This window comes from Spermophilus citellus, assembly GCF_964194105.1.
Source record: "Spermophilus citellus genome assembly, chromosome: 14".
NCBI lineage: Eukaryota > Metazoa > Chordata > Mammalia > Rodentia > Sciuridae > Spermophilus > Spermophilus citellus.
In genome coordinates, this window is record NC_138194.1 from 50,083,595 (window position 1) to 50,111,090 (window position 27,496).

The 27,496-nt window shown below is 34.5% G+C and overlaps 1 protein-coding gene across 2 annotated transcripts in view; it reads left to right on the forward strand.

Moving 5' to 3' along the window:
• Positions 1 to 13,532: 13,532 nt before the first annotated feature.
• Positions 13,533 to 27,496, forward strand: part of ZC2HC1A (zinc finger C2HC-type containing 1A) — a gene marked incomplete at its 5' end in the record, with an annotated part of 44,910 nt that continues 30,946 nt past the window's right edge. The window contains 2 exons of one of the 2 annotated variants that reach the window (XM_081266112.1): positions 13,533 to 13,647; positions 26,686 to 26,762. In XM_081266112.1, the coding sequence (XP_081122238.1) occupies positions 13,533 to 13,647; positions 26,686 to 26,762 (192 nt within the window). The remainder of the gene's footprint in view (positions 13,648 to 26,685; positions 26,763 to 27,496) is intronic. The other variant, XM_081266111.1, reaches the window with a different exon arrangement.

Consider the following 27,496-nt stretch of genomic DNA (forward strand, 5'->3'; position numbering starts at 1 on the left):
TTGTATAAATACCATGACATCAACATCATTAACATTACTTATTTATGATACTTTACAGCATTTCAAAGCAAGCATTAAGGATCCCAGGAAGTTGTATGATAATAAAACTAAAAAGGAAAGACTCTTGATATTTTTTTCTTTTCTCCTCCATTTCCGTTTGTCCTCATAGGAAAAGGAGAATCTGTAAAAACTTGACTTTCTTGAAGATAACAGGCAAAACTGGATAAAGATGAAGTTCTTAACTTCTCCAAATCAGTCCTGGGCATTTGTACCTATTCAAATTGTTGAGTTATCCAGTAACACACAAGATACTAGAATATTTTTTGTGGTTGCTGTCAGATTCCTTCTCCTTCTAAATCTGTCTTTTCTGAGGATTGGATTTAGCTGCAAATGAAAACCAATCCCCCTTACCACCTCCCTCCTCTCAAAAAATGCAAAATAATTTCTTTCTTTTTATAAATCTAAAGACCATGGTCCAGATGCAAAGATCTGTTCTTCCTCTGGCTTTTAGCTCTCCTAAGATTGCGCTCTATTCCTAAAGTCTCTTTTATGATTCAAGACAGCAGCGATTCCAGCTCCAGCTGTCATGTACAAATCCTAGCCAACAGGAAAGAACCAAAGGAAGAAGAATGGGAAGAATGGTACACTCTGTTTTTTAAAAAATACAATTAAAAATTACCCACATAGAATTTGCCATGATAGTTGGACTACCCAGCTGCAAGAAAGGTTAGAGAACATATTCCTTATTGTTTATCAATATGCTCAGCTAAAATATCAGTGATACTATTATGAAAATAATAGCAGAAGGCTATCACAGAACAGTGAGCAGTCTCTGCACAACCTCCCATATCTGTATGTTTCTGTATCCCCAACAGTTCAGGCCTCCCATGGTCTCATGTTACATTCTGGGAATCTAAGACTAAGCCATTCTTCTCCCACACAAACCTCTCTACACCCCTTCCTCCAACCTGATTCCAAACAAAAGAGCTAATTCTGTTGCAGACATGGGTTGCACCACAAATCTAGTTATTGGATAAATGTGCTTCAAATCAAGGTACACAATCCTAAATATGAGAATTTAGTCTTTAAAACCAGAAACACATTTTATCTTTTTCCAACCCACTCCCATTCCAACTGGTTAGTTTTCCAAACAGAGAACAATAAAATAATAAACTACCATTAGTAAAAATTCTCTAGATATTACATACCCTCTTCAACATCATCCTTCTTCCACCCACCATCATTAATCATACATACACATCTTTGGATTCAGCAATGCAAAGAATAACAAAAATTGGCACAGGAATGTATCTTAAAGATTTCAAATGCTGAAGCTGAATTAATTTACTGTCAATGCTTACAATGGGTTAAAAAGCAGAAGTATAAAATTTATGCTTTATTTTCTATTGTTAAACTATAGTTGCATTCCTAAAATAAATAAAATTTATTTAAAAATAATGATTGCTTTTTCTATTTCTATGAAGAATGTCATTGGGATTTAAATAGGAATTGCATTAAATCCATATAATGATTTTGGTTCTATGGCCAGTTTGAAAATATTAATTTTGCCTATCCAGGAGCATGTGAGACCTTTTCATCTTCTGAGGTTTTCTTCAATTTCTTTCTTTAGTGTTCTGTAGTTTTCATTGTAGAGGCCTTTCACCTCTTTTGCTAGATTAATTCCCAGGGTTTGTTTGTTTGTTTGTTTGTTTGTTTGTTTGATTTTGAGGCTATTGTGAACCGAGTAGTTTTCCTAATTTGTCTTTCAGTGGATTCATCGCTGATGTATAGGAATGCATTTGATTTATGGTTGCTGAATTCATTTATTAATTCTAGAAGTTTTCTGGTGAAATTTTTTGGATCTTCTAGATATAGAATCATATCATCAGCAAGTAGTAATAATTTGAGTTCTTCTTCACCTATTTGTATCCCTCTAATTTCTTTCTTTTGTCTAATTGCTCTGGCTAGAGTTTCAAGGATGATGTTGAATAGAAGTGCTAAAAGAGGACATCCTTGTCGTGTTCCAGCTTTTAGCAGAAATGCTTTCAATTTTTCTACATTTAGAATAATGCTGGCCTTGGGTTTTGCATACATAACATTTACAATGTTGAGGTATATTCCTACTATCCCTAGTTTTTCTAATGTTTGAACATGAAGGTGAATTTTATCAAATGCTTTTGCTGCATCTATTGAGATGACCATATGGTTCTTGTTTTTAAGTCTATTAATATGATGAATTAAGTTTATTGATTTCTATATGTTGAACCAATTCTGCATCCCTGGGATGAATCCCACTTGATCATGGCACACTATATTTTTAATATGTTTCTGTATGCGATTTGCCAGAATTTGATTGAGAATATTTGCATCTATGTTCATCAGGGATATTGTTTTGAAGTTTTCTTACCTTGATGTGTCTTTGGTTTTGGTATCAGGGTGATATTAGCCTCACAGAATAAGTTTGGAAGGGTTCCCTCCTTTTCTATTTCATGGAATACTTTGAAGAATATTGGTGTTAATTCTTCTTCAAATGTCTTGTAGAACTTGGCTGAGAATCCATCTGGTCCTGGGTTTTTTTGATTGGTAGGCTTTTGATGGCCTTTTATATTTAATTACTTCAAATTGATCTATTTAATCCATGTAGGACGTCCTCATTCAGTTTGGGTAGGTCACATGTCTCTAGAAATTTGTCAATGTCTTCGATATTTTCTATTTTATTAGAGTATAAATTTTCAAAATAGTTTCTAATTATCTTCTGTATTTTTGACGTGCCCATTGTGATATTTCCTTCTTCATCTTGTATTGTTTTCTCTCTTTTTATCTTTGTTAGCATGGCCAGGGGTTTATTTATTTTTTCAAAGAATCAACTTTTTGTTTTGTCAATTTTTTCAATTGTTTCTTTTGTTTCAATTTCATTGATTTCAGCTCTGATTTTAATTATTTCCTGTCTTCTACTGCTTTTGGTGTTGATTTGTTCTACTTTCTCTAGGGCATTGAGATGTAGTGTTAGGTCATTTATTTGTTGACTTTTTATTCTTTTAATGAATGCACTCAATGCAATAAACTTCCTTCTTAGTACTGCCTTCATAGTGTTCCAGAGATTTTCATATGTTGTATCAGTGTTCTCATTTCCTCTAAGAATTATTTTATTTCATCCTTGATTTCTTCTACTATCCATTCATCATTCAATTGTGTATTATTTAGTCTCCACTTGTTACAGTAGCTTCTATTTTTTATTTTATTGTTGATTTCTTTTTTCTTTTTTTTAAAGAGAGAGAGAGAGAGAATGTTAATATTTATTTTTTTTTTAGTTTTCGGTGGACACAACATCTTTATTTGTACGTGGTGCTGAGGATCGAACCCAGGCTACACTCATGCCAGGCGAGCGCACTACCGCTTGAGCCACATCCTCAGCCCTTTATTGTTGATTTCTAATTTCATTCCACTGTGTTTTGATAGAATACAGGATATTATCTCTGGTTTATTTTTGTATTTACTAAGAGTTGCTTTGTGGCATAAGATATGGTCTATTTTAGAGAAGGAACCATGTGTTGATGAAAAGAAAGTATATTTGCTCATTGATGGATGAAATATTATATATATATCTGTTAAGTCCAAATTATTGATTGTATTATTTAGTTCTATAGTTTCCTTATTTAGTTTTTGTTTGAAAGTTCTGTTCAGTAGTGAGACAGGTGTGTTAAAGTTACCCAGGATTATTGTATTATGGTCTATTTGACTCTTGAAATTGAGAAGATTTTGATTTATGTACATAGATGCTCTGTAGTTTGGGGCATAAATATTTATAATTGTTAGCTTGCTTACATATACTTCCCTTAAGAAGTATGAAATGTCCTTCTTTATCTGTTATTATTAACTTTGGCTTGAAGTCTACTTTATCTGAAATGAGAATGGAAACCCCTGCTTGTTTATGCAATCCATATGAGTGATAAGTTTTTTTCCCATACTTTCACCTTCAGCCTGTGGATGTCTTTGCCCATGGGGTGAGTCTCTTGAAGACAGAATATTGTTGGGTCTTGCTTTTTAATCCAATCTTCCAGTCTATGTCGTTTGATTGATGAGTATAGTCCCTTAACATTCAAGGTTATTATTGAAATATGATTTGTATTTCCTGTCATTTTGATTTATTTCTAGTTTTTTATTTGTCTTAACTTTGATGCTTTTCACTGTTTTTCACTTCATTCTCATGGAATATTTTGTTGAGAATGCTCTGTAGTGTAGGCTTTCTAGTTGTAAATTATTTTAATTTTTGTTTGTTATAGAATGTTTTAATTTCATCTTCAGATCTGAAACTTAATTTTGTTGGATATAAAATTCTTTGTTGGCATCCATTTTCTTTCAGAGCTTAATATATATTATTCCAGGGCCTCGTATCTTTGAAGGTCTGGGCTGAGAAATAAGTTGAGATCCAAATTGGTTTCCCCCTACAGGTAATTTGATTTTTTTTCTCTCACAGCCTTTAAGATTTTATCTTTATTCTCTGTGTCAGTCATTCTCATTATAATGTGTCTTGATGTGGGTCTGCTATAATTTGGTATATTTGGGGTCATGTAAGTCTCTTGTATTTGATTTTCCATACTACTCTTTAGGTTTGGGAAATTTTCTGCTATTATGTCATTGAAAAGATTGTGCATTCCTTTGGTATGTACCTCTGTTTCTTCATCTATTCTGATAATTCTTATATTTGGTCTTTTCATGTTATCCCATAATTCTTGTATGTTCTGCCCAGTTTCTTACCATCTTCTACACATGTTCAACTCTACTTTCAAGGTTATATATTTTGTCTTCATTATCTGCGGTTCTGTCTTCCAAGTGGTCTAATCTGTTGGTGATGCTGTCTATTGAATTTATAATTTGGCTTACTGATTCCTTCATTTTGAGGATTTCTGCTTGTTTGTTTTAGGATCTCTAACTCTTTATTGAAGTGGTCTTTTACTTCCTGTATTTTTTTCTCTGATTTCACTCCTTATACTATCCTTTTCTTCACATATCAATTTAACTATATACAATCTGAACTCCTACTTGGACATTTCTTCTACTGTGTTATCAGTGGTTTCTATTGTTGAAGCATCTTGGTTTGTTTGGGGTGCTTTATTCCCTTGTTTTTTCATATTGTTAGTGTGTTTTTCCATCTAAAAGTTTGGATCTAAGGCAGGATAATTTCTACCCTGTAGATCTATAGTGTCCCTGAAGGTTCCCAGCACTTCACCTTTACTGGAAAGACCAATATCAGCAGCACCCAATGAACACAATATATAGCATTATACATATTTAATGCAATTCCTATTAAAATCCCAATGAAATTCTTCATAGAAATAGAAAAAACAATCATGAAATTTATTTGGAAAAATAAGAGACCCAGAATAGATAACACAATCCTCAGCAAGAAAAGTGAAGCAGGAGGCATCACAATACCAGACCTTAAGCTATACTACAGAGCTATAGTAAGAAAAACAGCATGATATTGGCACCAAAACAGACTGTAGACCAATGGTACAGAATAGCGGACACAGAGACACACCCACATAAGTATGGTTATGTCATACTAAACAAAAGTGCCAAAAACATTCACTGGAGAAAAGATAGCCTATTCAACAAATGGTGCTGGCAAAACTGGAAATCCATGTATAGCAAAATAAGATTAAACCTCTCTGCACAAAAATCAACTCAAAATGGATCAAAGACTTAGGCACTAGAACAGAGACCCTGAGCCTAATAAAAGAAAAAACAGGCTCTAATCTTCACCACGTCAGCCTAGGATCTGACTTCCTTCACAAGACTCATAAAACACAAGAAGTAAAATCAAGAATTAATAAATAGGATGAATTTAAATTAAAAAGCTTTTTCCCAGCAAATGAAACAATAAAGTGAGGACAGAGCCTACAGATTAGGAGAAAATATTCACCCCATGCACCTCTGATAAAACATTAATCTCTAGGATATATAAAGAACTCAAAAAATTTAACACCAAAAAAATCCAAATAACCCAATCAATAAATGGGCTATGGAACTGAACAGACACTTCATAGAAGGAAAAAATACAATTGATCAACAAATATATGAAAAAGTGTTCAACACCTCTAGCAATTGGAGGAATGCAAATTAAAACTAATCTAAGATTTCATCTCACTCCTATCAAAATTGCAATCAAGAATACAGACAACAATAAATGTTGGTGAGGATGCGGTAAAACAGGTACACTTATACATTGCTGGTGGGACTGCAAATTAGTGCAACCACTATGAAAAGTTGTATGGGATTCCTCAGAAAACTGGGAATAGAACTACCATTTGACCCAGCTAACCAAGGAATGGCCTTGGTTTATAGCCAAAGGACTTAAAATCAGCATACTATAGTGACACAGCCAAACCAATGTTTATAGCAGCTCAATTCACAATAGCTAGACTATGGAACCAACCTAGATGTTTCTCAATAGATGGAATGGATAAAGAAAATGTGATATATATATATATATATATATATATATATATATATATATATATATATATATATATCACAAAGTATAATATATATATATATATATATATATATATATATATATATATATATATTCCCCCCCCCAATGGAATGTCATTCAGCTTTAAAGAAGAGTAAAATTATGGCATTTACCAGTAAATGGTTGGAGTTGGAGAATATCATACTAAGCAAAATAAGCCAATCCCACAAAACCAAAGGCAGAATGTTTTCTCTCATATGCAGATGCTAATTCACAATAAGATGGGGGACACTAGAGAAGAATAGCGTTACCTTAGATTATGTAGAGGGAAGTGATGGTAGGGAAGGGGAGGCGATCTGGGGATAGGAAAGTTAGTAGAATGAAACAGACAGTATTACTATATGTATATATGAGACTACATGACCAGTATGATTCTGCAACATGTGCACTCAGAAAAATGAGAAATTATATCCCATCTATGTATGATATATCAAAGTGCATAAATGCATTCTACTGTCATGTATAACTAGTTAAAACAAATAAAAAAAGTAATGTGAATGAACTTAGTCAATCCTATTTGGGACTTTTGCATATATTATTAGAAGAGAGATGATCCTATGTTTTTCACATATTACCTTTATATTGCTTGAACAATATTGCTTTTATTGGTCTTAGAATAATATTTTGAGCTCTTCCTCTTTTGTAATTTTATAAATAACCTGAATATAAATAAGATTACTTTAGCCTTCAAAAGTTTGTAAAACTCAGCTGTACATCCTTCCTCATCTGGGCATTAAAGCAAAGAGAAATATATCATTTCAATTTCATTAACACTTTTCATTCTACTGAAGTTTCTTTTATCCCAATTTCTTATTATATCCAGTTAAATCCATTTCTCCACGTTTTTATGTTTATAAGAACAAAGATATTCATAATATCATCTTATTTTTAAATCCAATGTATCTGAATTCATTTCCTTTTTTTTAGAGAATGTTTTAAAAAACTGAATTAGTATAAAGAGAAAACTAAGATTGTATTCCTAATACCTATCATATGTAAATATGACCTCCTGACAGAATAAGAAACCTGATTAGGAAGAATAGAAACTATAATGCAGAAAAAGAGTATAGGGAAATTCCCTCATAAGCCACAGGGGAAGAGAAATTTAATAAAAACAAAAATGAATCAGACATAACTTTCCTGTGTTCATATATGAATACACAACCACATCATGTAACTCCACATCATGTATAACCACAAAAATGGGAAGTTAGACTCCATGTATAAATGTCAAAATACATCCTGCTGTCATGTATAACTAAAAATAATAATAATAAAACTCATTATGCCCCTCCCAAACAATAAACAATCCACAAGAAAAATATACTATATTCCCATTTTGTCTATGGTTTTACTTCCATAGTTCCAGTTACCTGTGATCAACTAAGTTCTGAAAATATTAAATGAAATATTCTAGAAATAAACAAAGTATCATTTTTTTTAAAGAGAGAGTGAGAGAGGAGAGAGAGTGAGAGAGAGAGAGAGAGAGAGAATTTTTAATATTTATTTTTAGTTCTCGGCGGACACAAAATCTTTGTTGGTATGTGGGGCTGAGGATCGAACCCGGGCCGCACGCATGCCAGGCGAGCGCGCTACCGCTTGAGCCACATCCCCAGCCCAAACAAAGTATAATTTTAAATTGTGTACTGTATTAAATTGCATGATAAAATTTCATTCTATCCTGCTCTGCCCTGACTGGGATGTGAATCAGCCCTTTGTTCAGCATATTCATGATGCATATGCTTCCCATCTCTTAAATATGATTACCTTAGCCTTCAAAAATAAGACATATTGGTTATGAGATCAACTTCCATGGTATTTGTAATATTTACACTTAAGTAACCTTTATTTTAGTCTTGCCTCAAAGAGAAAGAGTAATGAAGATGGCAACTTTATTACACTGCATTGTTACATAATTGATCTATTTTATTGTTATTGTGTTAATCACTCACTGCCAAATTTATAAGTTAAACTTTATCATAGGTACCTACTTATAGAAAAATAATACAGTTAATATAGGGCTAAGTGTTTTATGTATTTTCAGGCATCCATTGAGTATCTTGAAATGCATCCGCCATGGATAAAGAGGGCTACTGTATTGATGGATTTGACAGAATTAAATTACAGAATGACATCACAAGGAAAATTATCAAGTATTTGACAAACTGGAAGAAAATGTTTCATGTAATTGAAATTAACAAGGGGTTACCATCTAGATTATACAGGAATTTACAAATGCACAAGTAAAAGATGACAAGCAAAATTTGAGAATATATAAAACTAAGCAATTTATTAAAAGTCAAATATGAATTTGCAAGTCAATGAAGAAAATCCTTGACTCTTAACTCACCAGAAAATATTATAGGTAAGCCAGCCATTAACAAAATATAGAAAGATGTATACTATGCACAATGCTGCTGGGAGTACACACTGGTACTGCCATCATAGAGAGCAATCTGGGCATATTTAGTGAAAATAAATATGATCCTGTAATCTATTCCAGGGAGGTATCCCAGAGGAACTTGAGCACAGGTTCAGAGAGGGACAGGCACAAAGATGTTCATTGTAGCAGCAAGTTAGAGGCAGCTGGGCCCACTTTGCTACAGAAATGAATAAGTAAAATGCTGTGAACAGTAAGATATCATCCATTGCTCAGAAGCAATAAACTAGTATCATATATAGCAGCATGGGTCAATCTTTGAATGAATGGTAAGAAAGATAACATTAAATTTAAAAATTAAAATTAATTAAAATACAACAATTAAAAGCAGAGTGAAGCCTACAGAAAAATGTCTTTATGGAAATTAAAAACAGATGCATATATAAAACAGCATCATATGTTTCAAGGAATCATATATACTCAAAGTTTTCTGTGAACTTGGAATGTAAATGCAATAAAATGGTGCTTATAGCAAGAGGGATGGTAAACATAGTCAAAATGGATGAATGAAAAATAATCAAATTTTTAAAAAATTTGACTTAAAATTCGACTGTACACAGACAATTGAGGTATGCAGTCTGTACTAGGATATATAGCTAATTCGATAAACTGTACCTGAGATTAAAAATATATAAATTATATAGCCATTTTGCCTGTCCTCTGTAACTTGGCCTGGAAAAAAAGAAGTGTTAAACTGAACAAAAATACTCTCCTTGCTTTTCTCAGAACATGCAAAGCTTGCAATAATTTAAGGAGGATTATGCCGTTGTCCCGGGATACTTAGAGATCTCTACCTATCCAAGTACATGCTTCAAGATACAGTTTATGCTCTGCTTCTCTACAAAACCTTTTGAATTGTTTCATTCACATAAATGTCTTTTTGAAACTGTTTTTATAATTTGCTTCATGACATCTAAGACTTAACTACACATACCCTCTCTATTGCTGTGTTATGTCTTTTCCAGGACTTTCTTTGCTAGATGCTAACATCCTAGAGATGAATTTCTTTGAAGATCCCTGTAAGGTCTAAAACAGTGTTGTGCACACAGGAAGACCTCAATAAATACCTTAATTAATAGATTTTCAGTTGCAATGGAAAATTTATTTGAAATGTTGGTAGCAAAGGATATATAAGTGGGATCATAATGGAACGTTGAAAAACTTTATTGTTTTGCAACTGGAAATTAGTTTTGAAAGTATGAGAGAACTGAGGTTCTGTTGGGAACTATAGTTCTTTGGGGAACTAGAGAAGAATAGAGAATAATCCCTATCACATTATGAATAGAGTAGCTCTCCAACGGTGGAGGGAAATGAAGTTTGCTTTAGATTCTTCGATATGTCAAGGTTTTCTTTCCTTTTCTTGGTGTTTTCTTGTCTAGGAAACCTTTCACGCAGCATATCTCCAGCACTGACAGGCTAATGTACCTTTGCTTTTTGATTGTCCTAGGCAATGATAAATAACACTACCTCTGCCCTGAATATGTAAATAATTTTATTTTACTTTAATCTGAAAACGAAAGCTAATAAAAGGCCACTCAAAATGTACCCCCTTAATCTATAAAACTGTTCTACAGCCCATTTTCCCAGTTTTAAGGAAAAATATTTTTTGTTTTTGATGAAAATTATCATTACAATATGATTACTAAATATAAGAATTAATTTTTGTATATAAAATTGTGGTAATTCCTTTCATTGCCATGGAAGGAAGAAATAGTCTACACAGCAGAGTTGATAAACTGAGCAGTGTTCTCACTGAGATTCTAAATCTCTTTCAGCTCTGCTCTACAAATAATCTGAATGGGAATCAAAGGTTCTCTTTGAAAGGGAACTTGAACTTTGTGCAAATCCAACAAAAGACTGTAACTTCCAAATAAGGAGATATGTGTCACTTGCTCAGCCCTCTAGAAGGTAAAGAAAAAATGTGTTCCTTTTGACCACCATTCCAGATTCAGGGAATGGTGGTCAAAAGGAACACAATGCAAAGTGGAAATCATCATGGAGATGAGGTAATAAAAAGATAAGCATTCAATATCTACTTCAACTACTTCCTAGTTTTGTTGTTTGAGCCAAGTCAGTAAGAAAACATTTCTGAAACTTTGCTTTTGGTATGATAAGAATGTGGGAAGATCTTTTTTTTATATCAACCAACAAGATCATTTGGCAGCTAAAAATAATATGTACATATAATAGCTGCCTGTTAGGAACATAAGAAACTGAGTTTCATACATTCTAGCAATTGATCAGTGATGAATGGACCTGGAGAATAGAAGGTAATCCATAAATACTTGCTGAATTAATGCAATAGAAAAATGGAATACAACATTGAGGAAGTTAAGTCAGAAAAGAACAAGAAAGAGACTCACAGGCCAGGCATGTAAGAAGCAGAGGAAGAATTCACAAAGGCAGAAAGAAAGATGTCCTCTTGATTCAGGAGTCAGTACCAGAGAAAAACTGCAGGACTCAAGGTAGTTGTAGCATAAAAGTGTTGCAAGCCCAGTGGAAAAGAACAGCAAGCACGTTTAAGGAATTAAGATGCACAGTAGCAATGAACTACTTAATATAGATTAAACAACCTATGTAAACACTTTGATTTACACATTTGAGGTAGCTATAAGACAAGAAATGAAGGAAGTTGGTATCCCAATGAATGCATTATAGACTTTACACTTAGAGCAATTTAAATTCAGGTTCTACCATTAACTCTGAGACATCTAGAAAATGAAGAATTCAATTCTGAGAAATAAAGATTGTAGTATCTACTTTGTAGGATTGTCTCTTTGACAAGAATATAAAAGGACCCAAAATATGCCTGACATTTCTGTCATTACCATTATTATTGGCATTACTGTAGATTTTCACGTCCAATTAGGTGTGTATCAGTACTTTTAGGTATATATGTCTTGACTGCAATTCAAGAACTTGTAATTTGTTAAGAAACTTTAATTTGTAACTTGTAAAGTAAGTGACTTCTTTATTTTTATATTGTCTTCTATGTGTACTTTTTACTCCTTCATGTCCTTTAAAAGCCACACTTCCAACCAATTAAATAAAAAAAATTTCTAAATCTGGCCTAGCACCACTGAAGGAGGAAAAGGGACCATTCCATACTCATTCTATAGTAGTTAGGTTGCCTGCCTATGTGGCTGCCCTCTGGCCAGTTAGGCCCAGGATCTCAGAAGAACAGAAGAGACTGGGCAGTACTAGGGGAAGGACAAGTGGTAATTCAGGCATAGTTGAAGTTTTCTTTTTCTTTTCTGGTATGGGAATTGAACTCAGGGGCATTCTACCACTGAGCTGCATGATCAACCCTTTTTATTTTATTTTTTTTAATTTTGAGACAAGGGCTTGATAAGTTGCTGTGGCTGGTCTCAAACTTGCCATTGTTTTGCTTCAGTCCCCAAGTCACTGGGATTACAAGCATGTGCCACTGTGCCCAGCTATGGTTGCAGTTTTCCTTACATGATTCCATACAAGAGTTAGACTACAACCTTCAAGTGACTTAGAGCAGCTTCCCAATGAGACATTCAGGCCTCAAATTTACTTTTTAAAACAATACCCTCATGTAAGTGGTTAGTAGTGAGAATCTTCCTTCCAAAAAGGTATATAAGGTGCATACTTTTAATTGTAGACAAAATGTCAAGATTTTTGAATTACACAGAATAAAGAGAAAAATAATGTAAGATTTGTTATTTACAATACAGGATATTGATGACTTGCCTGTATATATATATATTAGAGTTAACAAACAAAACTGCTTATCACTACTAAATCCAGTTTCCAAAGAAACTTAGTTCTGGTGAAATGCATTAAGAATGTTAAGCAAGGCCTTTAGAATGATTTACATAATTAGGTAGCTAGCTCCCCAGTTTAAACTCCCTGATCAAGCATAGTTTTGATGTTATCTCATTAGTTAGCAAGCCAGCACACTTTTTGGCTCAAGGAAGAAAAAGCATAGGGGTCAGGGTAGGCCAAGAGTAGAGGAAGATGGGGGAGGGCTAGGTTTCACTTCTAATTTTTGGCCCAAGCTTTCATGAAGCTGAGGAAATTGTTTTTACGGAGTTAGAGCAATCCCAGTCCCACAATCCCAGAGAGAAAACGTGATTTCTCAATGATAATGTTGTGTTAATTCATGAAGCTGTGTGTGAACATAAAATCTAGGGGACACCCTGTGGTAAAGTCGTGTGACCTACGACGGGGAAATGGAGAGAGTGCTGCTTACAAGTGTACAGCACCAGGACGTTGGTACGATTTGCTTTTTGCTTATGGAGTTCCCGCACAGGGATAAGCGACAGGACATACTTGCATCGATTGGTGATGGGGCGCTGATATACTCTAAAAAAGGAGACTAAGGTGAGAAGGCAAACGAAGCTGGATTTGAACAAAGGCGCTGTTGAATCGCAGAATACAGCTTTGGCTTCCCAAGAGGGTGGCGGTGAGAGCTGTGAGCCGGAGTGTGGTGAGCTCAGACCGCTGTAGGCACGTCCCAGCCGTTCGTCGCCGCGTCCACGCCCCTCTGGAGCCCCGCCCCCTTGCGCGGACCAATGGCAGGCCGGGATGTTAGCAGGTGGGAGGCGCGGCCGGGTTGCTACAGCCAAAGCTGGGCGGCGGCGGATGCTGCTGAGAGAGTTGCGGGGAGTCGGAGGCGGTGGCGCAATGGAGGGGCTGGAAGGTGAGGAGGTGAAGGGATGCGGGCCGGGAATGAACATGGATCCGGAGCACTTGGGGGCCCTGGACACCATTCCCAGGAAGGCGAAGGCCGTTCAGGAGTGGGGATCCCCGTCGTGCCTGCGGAGGCCCTGGCGGGTAGAGCTGGACAGCCCCCGGCGTCTTGGAACATAGGACTCCCAGGCTGCCCCGCCTCAGACGGTCGTCAGCTGGACTACCCCACCCCTGCGGGAGCTAGCCTCGGTTCAAGAGTGCACGTCCTCCCCTACCGTTTTCTGGTCTTGCGGAACTCCTGAGTTTACTGTAATCGCTGTAATCACAGGGGCTCTGGCCAGATTTTATTTTCCTTGCAAACTGGTCTTGGTAAATGTCCACGGCCTCTCCACCGCCAAGTCTTTGCTGGCCTCACGGGATTTATCTTTCACTTCCAGCCAGCTTCTGACACTTTCTTGGCCAGTTTCCCCAGATAACCGTTTGTCCATTTCTACAGCATCTTCCATCAGAGAGGTGCCAGAGCATTATCCTAAGGCAGTGTCTCTGGCCAGCTCTAGAGCCGGGACAATAGATTACAAGAAGTATTTAATGGTTTATTCACAAGGGCTGTGTAAGGTAGAACCAGTATTGGTTCCTTATCTTTGGGTTTATCCTTGTGCTGTAACCATGACTCCAGATTTTGCTTTGTTCCCAGTTCTTTCACTTTTTCTGTATTCTCTACCCATTTTATCTTGTGTAAGGACAGCAGTCGCTTAAAAACAAAGGAAGAAAAAAAAAAACAGCATTGGCAACAACGGTTTCAAAATAAATTTTTTTTTAATTGGTAATCCTTCTGATGAAGAAAAGGCTTTCAGATTGAAAGATTCTGTTGTCTTGATTCAGGTCCTTTTTTCTCCTAATTTGCGTGGATTCAGGTGAAATTAAGGATAAGCAAAGGCACTGAACCCTTTGTATTGTTGTGTGATAGGAAAATACTTGTGTTATGAAGTGAAAAGTGATAACTAGTAACTTCTTAGTAATCTAAAAGCAAATGCAATAACATGAGTATGAGTTTTTTCATGCTTTTCCTTTAGTCTAAAAATCTTATTGGACACCCTTATGATGATAGATAAAGAATTCTGACAGTTCTCCATTTTTGGGCAGCTATAGCTATGACCTATGAAGATCTTGTTTCCTTTCTGAATTTACTTTTATGAATTTTACATAAAATCAGAAATTATACTGATAGTACTCTTTTCTTAAAGGATAATCTATTTAGTGGACTTCTCTGGAGGCAGCCTATTTTTAAATTATCTTAAAATATGTAGTGATGTTATGACAAAGTGGCTTGGAGCATGGGTTCTGGAGTTCTTATAAGATTATTATAATACACATGAAGTGCTTTAATTTGCATATTTTTATTATTTTATTCAACATCTGCAATTAAAGCAATGATCTTCATCTAATTTTTTACTTACGTTTTCTAAGCACTCTTCTGTCCTGAAAATGTACCAAAGAATAAAAACAGTCAAGGTCTAGCCGATTTTGTAGAACTTACATTTTTACAGTTCTGGCAGTACTATTACATTTAAGATATAATGGAGCCTAATATAATATTAAATTACATGGGTCAAGAAATACATTCTAATGAAGTATGGAATGGGCATGTTTTATGGACCTAGCTTATGATATATCATGTTAAAAAGTACTTGACATTTTTAGAACAAAATAGGATGAGGTCCTAAACTATAATGCATCTAAATGTAATTAATTAGGTTGAAATATATGAAAATTGCTTTTTGTCTGGCAAAACAGTTGAATTTTGGGTAGTGGTTTAGCCTAATAAAGCTCTTTTGAGTTTTCTTTTGAAGGGAGGACAGTGCCTTTCTTGCTTAATTCCCCTAACCCCTCCTCCTTTAAAAAATTAGTTCTTATTAGATCACATTTGCTGAAACTTTAAATCTTAAGCTTGCCATTAATTAATTCATCCACCTATGCCTTCATTTAATAAATATTGATACAGTGATAGATGTCTTTTCCCTATATTGGAAATTTAAGTCTACTACTTTGACAGTGTCTGATAAACATTATATTGAATTGATGCATTATATTGCAGTATCTAGTGTAAAATCTTCAAGTTTGCATAATGTGTTGTAGTGGTATTTGCATGTAAATCATATACCACTTATATTTTTTTATCTTCTGGGGCTTTTTAAAAAAATGTCAAAGAGATGAGCTATTACACTCAATACTGTATTTTGAAACCAAATTTAAGTTAATGCTCATATTTTCTATAATTGATAACTGAGCACTTCTGTAAGGTTTGAACAGTTAAAACTAAGTCTTTATTTTCTTTCACCTTAAGGCTGTGAGGTGTATCTAAGAACAATAAAAATAGGTTTAGATTTAGGAGACTTACAGTCTCTTATAAGTTATCTTCTGTAAAATTAAGAGCAGATAAAATCTAAGCAGATTTTATATTTCATTGTCATTGCCTTCATAATGTCTTCCTTAGTGATGATAACAATTGTGGCAGAGATCAGACTACCCATTCCTCTTAGGTTGCCAAAATTATTACATCTTAGTATTGCCTTCTGAAACTTTATTAGAAATGAAATTGGTGTTCTATAGTATTGCCCTTTTTCTAGTTGAAGGTAGCCATTATGTCCCATTAAAGTTTCTGCTTTGTTTTTCCTTAGGATAAATATATACTAGGTCATTGAATAATTCTTCTGTCTCTATTAATTTTTAGAATTCATTGTATTTTGGGGACTGAGTTGGATGCCAGATACTTTAATGGCAAATGTAGAGGCTTATATTTGAATCCTTGCTTTGTTTCCTTTTATTTGTATGATTTGGACATTTATTTAATCAAAACCTCAGTTTCCTTAGCTGTAAAAAACTGTTGTTGAGTACTAGACTACCATATTATTAAATACTTAAAGCATTTAGCTATGTCTAGACTGAAGGCTCTTCAGCACAGTTTACTGGATGGATTAAATCAAAGGAGATGTGTTAGATGCTTAAGGATAGTCTAGTATTTCTTGCCATGCTGTATTTCACCACCCAATTGTCACAGATCTTATGACTTTATTTTTTTGCAAAAAGTTAGGATACGATATACTCTACTATCATGTATAACTAAAAAGAACACGTATAACTAAAAAAAAATTGGAGTACAACCATTATGTGAAACTTTTAAAAAAATCATTAATTATTAACTGTCCTTAGTGCAAGATTAGGATATTCAAAATATTCCTGAAAATACATTAAAATATATTAAAATTGAATCGTCCAAACCTGCACACATCATTTCTTCATGACAGTTTGGCAAACGTATTTCCAATCTGAGAAAAAAAAGTTAACACATTAGTTGTTATTGATTTTTGCAATATAGTCAAATTAATATACTTGACAAAATTTACTCCAGGGTTACAAAATATAGACTTAGAAAATTTAATTTGTGTCTGAAGATTTTGCACAGCTATCCTTGATTCAGTATCTGAGCACTCTCCTCAGCTCCACTCATATAAGATTGCTTATCTTTAATACTGCAGCCTTCTCAACACACCACAAATTGACTTTCAAAAATATACTGACCATGTATGTACACTGAAAATTGTAAGCTCTCCTGGCAGCACAAGAAGACAAATGCACATCCATGTGCTACTGTAAATACATTACTGTTCTGTTTACCTTATAAGTGAGGTGATGAACAGAATTATACCATGAGACAATTGTTCAATTTTTGGACTGAAAAACAGGGCACGCCGATTATGCAGTGGTGCCACTTATGCAGAGAAATATAGCAGGTAAAACATGATATGTCATCTATCTCCCTCGTTAATTATGGTAGTACTGGAGGTAGATTTGGATAGACTGAAAAAGATAGAGGCTGAAATTCTTAGATGTGATGAGGTTTGGAACTGAGGAATTAGTATAACAAATTAAAAGGGAGGACAGATATTTCTTAGGTAGAAAATTGAGATAGCATTGCTATATGTGTAAGGGAAAAGAAATCAAAGATAAAGCAGCTTTCTAGCTTTAAGTAGAAGAGGGGTAATATCTTTAAGAGGAAGATCTAGTTTGCTGGATGAGCTAATGAGTTTGGCTTTAGAGATGTTTTTGTGCAGTACTTGGGGGTATCCTGTGGAAAAGTCTCATAGTTGCTTGGAAATAGCTATCTATTTGGAGCTTTTGATTTAGTAGTAATTGACATATGTGACTCAAACGGGTGCAGTAACCCAAGCAAACCATAATTTACCAAAATGAGGGAAGAAACTTGCAAAAAAACTAATGCTTTAAAACTGAGCAGGTCAGGAAATTAGGGTGGGAGAGTCTTTAAAGAATTTTTAAAAACTGTCATGAAAAGAAAATGGGGAAAAAACTAATATTTATGGAGTAGTGAATGTGTTCTAGAAAAAGCCTATGGCACCTGGTATTACTAGGAAGTCTGGATACTAACGAGTCCAAACCCTGCTTAGTTTGTAACATCTGGAAATTTGGGGCTTAGGAGAAAGAAACAGAAGCCAAGAGAGGAAGGAATTTAAAGGTTGAAGGGTTTTTATCAACAGTGCCTCATGCTGCAAAAACAGGATAAGGATGCAAAAGCGGGACTCAAATTTAACAATTAGTAAATTAATAATGAGTGGTTATCTCTGTTTCTTTAAGTCTTTAATTATCCTCATTAACGAAGCTTTCCCTTATCCTACCCATTTCCCAAAGATAGCTTTATGACTCTCCTGTTTTCCCTTATTCTCTTCTTCCTTCATTGTGTTTATCACCACCTGGCATTTTATATATTTATCTATTTTTACCCCCCATCCCCAACCCCCATTAAAATAGTAGAAGCTCCATGAGATTGGAGTCTTTGTTTTCTTTATTCCTGGATTCCTACATTTTAGAACACTTCTTGTCTTGTGTTAAGTGCTCAACAAATACGTACTAAGTCGAGGAAAGAAACTGTTTTAATATAATGGTTAGGATTAAAAGTCTGCCTGCAATATAGATAGGGAGTGAATGAGAAGTAGGCAGGGACTAAACAGAAAATGTCAGTGTCTCAAAAACTGTGCTACTTAGGATTAGTCCTGAATATCTCTTTTAGGAGGAGGGATTCTGGTTAAGTCAGTCTCCCCCCCCCCCCCCCCCCCCCCCCCGCTGCCCCCATAGTATTAGGGATTGAATCAGAGCCTCATATATGTTAGGCAAACGATTGATCTACCACTGAGCTAAAACCTTCAGTCCTTTATATTTTATTTTGACACACAGTCTGGCTAAATTGCTTGGCTGATCTTAAATTTGCAATCCTCCTGCCTCTGAGCCTGCCTATTAAGTCTTTTTACTGTATTCAGACTAGGTAGAAAGGGAAGTGCAGCCAGAAATGGGTTTATAGGAGTGTCTATGGATATACATTTCAAGATTACCACTGGATACCTGAAACCATGACAGAATCAAACACTATATATTTTTTCCTATACATAGCTGTTATAAATTTTAACTTATGTATTAGGTGTAGTAAGAGATTAACAATAACTACTAATAAAATAGAACAATTATAGCAATGTTCTGTGATGAAAGTTGTGTAAATGGCATCTCTTGAAAGAGTTAAAACAGATATTAATATTTTTGGCCTGTGGCTGCCTGTGGATAAATGAAACTATAGAAAAATGAAACAGCTTGAATATTTTTTGAGTCCAGAAGTGGCCTTTCTAAGTCATTTTGGCAAAGTTTTTTGGTTTTTTTGTTTGTTTTTACTGAACTAGAATGCAAGTAACTAATGTGGATTGGAGGGTAAAAGTTGTAACTTGAGTAATTCTAGTGTGATTATCTCCTAAAATGAGGTAAAGAATGAAAATCTTCTGAGATTTTGGAGATCATTGGTCTAGAACCAGGCATATTTTGAAAAGAATCTTTGGAAGAAAGTGGTATAACAGATGATGTATGCTTCAGAAGATAGATTTGTTGGATGTTCAAGGTTGGATTCAGATGCACTATGATAGGATGTAAGTCTGACTGCTGGTGAGCAAATAGACATACTACTACAAGGTCCAGAACTGTTTCTTTTTTTTTTTTTTTTTTTTTTTTTTTACTATTATTATCATTCTGCAACTCAGTAGCCTTTAATTTTTTTTATCTATATATGACAGCAGAATGCATTACAATTCTTATTACATATATAGAGCACAGTTTTTCATATCTCTGGTTGTATGCAAAGTATATTCACACCAATTTATGTACTTTGGATAATAATGATCATCACATTCCACCATCATTAATTGCCCCATGCCCCCTCCCTTCCCCTCCAACCCCTCTGCTCTATCTAGAGTTCATCTATTCCTCCCATGCTCCCTCTCCCTATCCCATTATGAATCAGCCTCCATAAATCAGAGAAAACGTTCGGCATTTGGTTTTTGGGGATTGGCTAACTTCACTTAGCATTATCTTCTCCAACTCCATCCATTTATCTGCAAATGCCATTATTTTATTCTCTTTTAGTGCTGAGTAATATTTCATTGTGTATATGTGCACATTTGTTTTATCCATTCATCTAATGAAGGGCATCTAGGTTGTTTCCACAGTTTACCTATTGTGAATTGTGCAGCTATAAACATTGACGTGGCTATGTGACTGTAGCATGCTGTTTTTAAGTCCTTTGGGTGTAGACTGTGGAGGACAGCTGGGTCAAATGGTGGTTCCATTCCCAGTTTTCAAAGAAATTTCCATACTGTTTTCCATATGGCTGCACCAATTTGCAGTCCCACCAGCAGTATATGAGTGTACCTTTTCCCCTGCATCCTCACCAACACTTATTGTTGTTTGTATGCATAATAGCTGCCATTCTGACTGCTAGAGATGATGAACATTTTTCCATGTATTTGTTGATTGATTGTACATCATCTTCTGAGAAGTGTTTTTTCATGTCCTTGGCCCATTTATTGATTGGGGTTTTTTTTTTTGTGTGTGTGTGTGTGTCTTTAGCTTTTTGAGTTCTTTATGTACACTAGTGACTAGTGCTCCATCTGATGTGTGAGGGGTAAAGATTTGCTCCCAAGATATAGGCTCTCTATTCACCTCACAAATTGTTTCTTTTGCTGAGAAGGAACTTTTTAGTTTGAGTCCATCCCATTTATTGATTCTTGATTTTAATTCTTGTACCACAGGAGTCTTATTAAGAAAGTTGGGGCCTAATCTCACATGATGAAGATTAGGGCCTACTTTTTCTTCTATTAGACATAGGGTCTCTGGTTTTATTCCTAAGTTCTTGATCCATTTTGAGTTGAGTTTTGTGCATGGTGAGAGATGGGGGTTTAATTTCATTTTGTTATATATAGATTTCCAGTTTTGCCAGCACCATTTGTTGAAGAGGCTCTCTTTTCTCCAGTGCATGTTCTTGGTACCTTTGTCTAATATAAGATAATTATAGTTTTGTGGGTTACTGTGTCCTCTATTCTGTACCATTGGTCTACCAGTCTGTTTTGGTGCCAATACCATGCTGTTTTTGTTACTATTGCTCTGTAGTATAGTGTCTGGTATAGTGATGCCACCTGATTCACTCTTCCTGGTAAGGATTGCTTTAGCTATTCTGGGTCTCTTACTTTTCAAGATGAACTTCATGATTGCTTTTTCTATTTCTATGAGGAATGTCATTGGAATTTTGATTGGAATTGCATTATATCTGTATAGTGCTTTTGGACGTATGGTCATTTTGATAATATTAATTCTGCCTATCCAAGAGCAAGGTAGATCTTTCCATCTTCTTAGGTCTTCTTTGATTTCTTTCTTTAGGGTTCTATAATTTTGATTATATAGATCTTTCACCTCTTGCGCTAAGTTGATTCCCAAGTATTTTATTTTATTTTTTTTTGAGGCTATTGAGAATGGGGTAGTTTTCCTCATTTCCCTTTCTGAGGACTTTTTACTGATATACAGAAATGCCTTTGATTTATGAGTGTTAATTTTATATCCTGCTACTTTGCTGAATTAATTTACTAGTTCTAGGAGTTTTCTGGTGGAATTTTTAGGGTCTTCCAGGTATAGAATTATATCATCAGCAAATAGTGCCAATTTGAGTTCTTCTTTTCCTATGTGTATCCCTTTAATTTCTTTTGTCTGTCTACTTATCCTAGCCTGTGAACTATGTTAAATAGAAGTGGTGAAAGAGGGCATCCCTGTCTCCTTCCAGTTTTTACAGGGAATGCCTTCAATTTTTCTCCATTTACAATGATGTTGGCCTGGGGCTTAGCATAGATAGCCTTTATGAGATTGAGATATGTTCCTGTTATCTCTAGTTTTTCTAGTATTTGGAGCATAAAGGGGTGCTGTATTTTGTCAAATGCTTTTTTCTGCATCTACTGAGATGATCATATGATTCTTTAAGTCTATTCATGTGATGAATTACATTTGTTGATTTCCATATGTTGAACCAACCTTGTATCTGTGCGATGAATCCCACTTGATCCTGATATAGGATCTTTTTGATGTTTTTGTATTCGATTTGCCAGAATTTTCTTGAAAATTTTTGCATCTATGTTCATTGGAGATATTGGTCTGAAGTTTTCTTTTTTTGATGTTTCTTTGCCTGGTTTTGGAATCAGGGTGATATTGGCCTCATAGAATGAGTTTGGAAGTGCTGCCTCTTTTTCTATTTCCTGAAATAAATTGAAGAGTATTGGTATTAGTTCTTCCTTAAAGGTCTTGTAGAACTCTGCTGTGTATGCCTTCGGACCTGGGCTTTTCTTGGTTGGTAAACTTTTGATGGCGTCTGCTGTTTTGTCACTTAAAATTGATCTGTTTAAGTTGTGTATATCATCCTGAATCAATTTGGGCAAATTATATGACTCTAGAAATTTGTCGATGTCTTTGGTATTTTCTATTTTATTGGAGTACAGGTTTTCAAAATAACTTCTAATTATCTTCTGTATTTCTGTAGTGTCTGTTGTGATATTTCCTTTTTCATCACATATGTTAATGATTTGAGTTTTCTCTCTCCTTCTCTTCATTAGCATGGCTAAGGGTCTGTCAATTTTATTTATTTTTCCAAAGAACCAACTTTTTGTTCTGTCAGTTTTTTTCGATTGTTTCTGTTGTTTCAATTTCATCAATTACAGCTCTGATTCTAATTATTTCCAGTATTCTGCTGCTTTTGGTGTTGATTTGTTCTTCTTTTTCTAGAGCTTTGAGATGTAGCGTTAAGTCATTTATTTGTTGACTTTTTCTTCTTTGAAGGAATGAACTCCATGCAATGAACTCTCCTCTTAGAACTGCTTTCATAGTGTCCCAGAGATTTCCATGTTTTATCTGTGTTCTCATTCACTTCTAAAAACTTTTTAATCTCCTCCTTGATGTCTTCTGCAATCCATTGTTCATTCAGTAGCATATTATTTAGTCTCCAAGTATTGGAGTAGCTTTTTTTCCTTATTTTATGATTGATTTATAATTTCATTCCATTATGATCTGACAGAATGCAGGGTAGTATCTCTACTTTTTTATATGTGCTAAGAGTTGTAGGTAGGCCAGGCAGAGTGTGTCAGCCTTGGAGTCCCTATGGGCAGCCCCTGGTAGCGAGATACCTGAAGCTTTGAGAAAGAAACCAAAGCTACAGTGTACACCCCTGGATTAAGAGATGCTCATAGTGTGGACTGTCTGCTGAGGAAAGCTGCTGGTTGCCATAGAACCAGGCTAAGAGAGAGGCCATGAGCACTACAACTAGCAAGGCCAGAGAGATGGGAATTCCCAAGCCCTTTGGAGAGAACGTCTTGTCATACGTGCCCCAGATGCGGGATATGGCATTACAAGACCTAATATTTGCCTGGATGCGTTTTAATTTTGTTTTGGTCCCATCACTTCTTTTGGAATATGTATGCCATTATATATAGGATATACATATCCTACTTTTCACAGCTAAAAGTTTGCCTTGAGACTCAGAAGAGACTTGACTTGGACCTTTGGGCAATGATGGAACTCTTAAGATTATGGGGACTCTTGGAAATGGAATAAGTGTAGTTTGCATTGCAAGCTGAACATAAGCTTTTGGGGGTCAGGGTGGATATGAGGTGTCCCACAAAAGTTCCTGTATTAATGCAGAAATGTTTGAACATGAAATGATTTGATTGTGAGAGCCATAACCTAATTAGTTCATAGTTTTAAATGGACTAACTGGGTAGTATCTGTAAGTAGATGGTTGTGGCTAGAGGAAGTTTGCATTTGGTGGATATGCCCTGTATGGGTTCATATTCCCTGCAGTCCCTTTCCCTTGCTCTCTTTATTTCCCATCTTCCAGGGTCTTTGTAACTTTCCTGATTTGCCCTTCAGTCATGATAATCTGCCTCTTCCAGGGGCAAGAGCAATGAAACTGGCCGAAACCTTGAGACAAAATAAACTTTTCTTCTTCTAAGTTGTTTTTGTCAGGTATTTTAGTCTCAGCTACCAAAAGTTGAATAACACATCTACCCATGTGATTAATCATACATTTCCTTGTAGTTCATGTAGTGTGAAGACTTTTCCAACAAGAAGAAAGACAACATGTGCTTTGCTATAGATCCTTTCAGTTTCTCAGTTCTATATATAGAAAAATAGAAATGATTCATCAACGTACTTCTAAAGTATTTATTCCATCATTTGCATTGGTTTAATCATTCTCATATTTGAGGAACTTTTTCAAAATATAACACCAGTAAAAAAGATGCCTTGTCATCCAGGTAAATTTCTTGCTAATACAGTCAGAAGGTGTAAAATTTTGTTAAATTATAGTATGTTACAGGTAGAAGGGGGCCACATATGTCATTTAAGCTAACTTCTTTATTTTGTAAAAAAGGAATCTGGACCTTAAGAGAAGTTAAAATCTTACCCAGGGATTCATAGTTCTTAATGACAGCATTGAGTCTTGAAGTTAGATAATATTAAACAAATTCAAGTGTCTTTCTACCACTATCAATTCCTTTAATGAATAATATTAGAACAAACTGTGGCTTTGGACTCCATGGCCTAACCTATTTATCATGACCTTTTGAGTATACATTTTGTGTTTTCAGTAGGTCTTGACATCAACCCATTTGCAAATTCCATATTTCATGAACCATAAGGGTATGCTTTTTGATCAACTAATACTCAGGAAATTAGAAATTTGTGTGTATCCTTATTTTGAATGAAGAATGATTTTCACAAAGATTTTTCTTTTACTTGAGATAACTGCTCTTAAATGCATTATTTTTTATGCCTTTTAGTGACAGTGATTTTCTTTTCCTTTATGACATTTTAAATGTGCTTGATGACATGTGGAAATTAATTTCAATAATTGGATTTTATAGTATGGTAATATTATGACTATTTTATGTTTTGTATGAAAAATGGAATATGATTTGTTTTTAGATATATTGAATAAATAAATAGTATTGTGTTAGCTTTATGAGAACAGTGGTTTTGTCATTGCACCCTGTGCTACTATTACTTGGTATATTTGGTAACCAGTAGGTATTCAACTAGGTACTCAGATTATTTTAGTGTGTTGAATTGATTTTTCTCAGTAGTTAAATTTGGGGGCAGGTGTACTAGGAATTGAATTGCCAGGGCCTCAAGTATGATAAGTATGTACTCTGTCACTGAGCTACAGACCCAATAGTTAATTTTTATGAGATTTTGCTTTGTATTCAACAAGTAGATATTAAATTATACTTTCTAAAAAAGCAAATGAAATATATATTTTTAATATGTGTATTGATAAAGTTTTAAATCATTGCTTAGTATATAAAGGAATACATGATAAGTGTAAGTAAGCTTATAAACTGTTGAACATGCCATATCACTTTGACCATCATTTTTAATGAACCTAAAGGATAGTCTATCTAGTAACTGTTTCAGCCTTCTGGGTTGCTATTGGAATTAAGGGATCCAGATAAATGAGATTGCTCTCCTTAAATAACCTAGCCATTGGTATTATAGAAGGACAAATCAGGAGAATCTTAGCTTTACTTTTGTAATGTTCACTGCTGAACTGCAGCTATACAGACATGGAGTCCCTCTGAGGTAACAGTCACTTTTTTACTACTAGAATAAGATAGAAGAATACTAGAAAGATAGAACGAAGAAGTTTTTCTTTTGCTATGTTAGAGTGTTTCTCACCAGTGCATTATTTCACTGGTTTTATATAATCTAACCAAATGCTGTAGAACATATTAAATGGAGTCAAAATTGGCATTTCATGATTTTTTAATGTTACTTTTAGAAGAAAATGTTTTTGTTGTTCGTATGGTAAAATAATTTTAACAATCAATAAAATATTCAACAGAAAATATTGGGAAAATTTTACAGGTTTGTAAAAGTATCACTTTTAGAAAATTAGTGGTATGAAAATATATTTAGGTTTGAAAATTGGCTAGAAAATAAATGACAAGTGGATTTAGTTATGTAGAATCGCAAATAATGTAGTTTTTTTTAGTTTAATTTTAGTTGAATGAAAATTGTAGCTGCTTTATAATTTAATGAATTGTCCTTATGAGGTCAGAAAACCTCAATTTATTGGTCTAGTGAATCTTAATAAGTATTATATGTGTAAAAAATGAAAAATTTGCCTCATAAATGCAGTTTGCATTCTAACTAAGTGATCTTACCTTTGGAGCCTTATACTTTTTGTTTTCTGGTGGTAATTGGAAGAAAATTCTTTTTATTCTAGTTTCTCTGTATTATGTCAGGAAGCCACTTAACCAGAAAAAACAACGATAATTCTTCATGCCTTGAATATTAACAATATTGATTTTTAAAGTTACTAATTTATAATGAAATCAACTCATAAGTAAGAGATGATAAATTAATTTGGTTAAATAATAACAAGAAAACTAGATATTTCTAATATCAGTTTGGTTGTTCTTAATCATTCTCATTTACCATGAAATTTTTGATCACTGATAATTCTAAGCCTTATGCCATTTTAACAGGTAATTTTGCTTATTTTGAAATGAAACAAAGCATTTTTCAAAAGAACTAACAATTACCTATGAACTAAGAGAAAACATTGAAATTTGAAGTTTCACAATTTGAGCCACAGAAATTATTTATAAAATTCTTTCTGTTTTAGAAAATGGAAGTGTTGTCCAAGTTGGAGAGTTGTTGCCTTGCAAAATTTGTGGAAGAACATTCTTTCCAGTAGCATTAGTGAGTAGACTGAATCTATACCTTTTTCCTTTGGGGTTTAATAGATCTGTAAATGTTCAGTACTTCAGATTAACTCACATGGGGAGAATTTATGTAGAATGAGTTTTGCAGTTTTGTAAAACTTGTTGAGATGTTTGGATTCCATTTGTGTCATTCTTCCAGAATACTCTCTTTTCTTCAGAGTTTGGTCTTCTGACTTCTCTGTTAAAGTGTTAATATTATCAGAAGCAAACAGAACAAACACCCCCCCCTTTTTTTAGTACCATCACCCCCCCACCTTTTTTTTTCATTTGTATGTTGAGATAGGGTCTTGCTAAGTTGCCCAGGTTGGCCTAGAACTTATGATCCTCCTGCCTCAGCCTCCCGAGTCACTGGGATTCCAGGCATGTTCTACAATACCTGGCTACCGAACATCTCTTAATGTATACAGTAATCTATTTGTAGATACAAAATGATATAATGTCTAGGATTTGCTTTAAAATACTTCAGGGGAAAAAAAGTAAGGCTACACAAAACAAAAGTGCTAAAATGCTATTCATTGTCAAAGCAGTGAAGAGTAAATGGGAGTTCATTATACTAATCTCTTAACTCTCCTGTGTTTGAAATATTGCAAAGAAAAAAACATATTTTTTTACAATATACAAGTGTACCTAAAATGCATTTTTCATTTTTTAAATAGTTTTAGTTTGCAAAAATGGTTTTGTAATCCATACAAATAGAAATACTTCTAATTG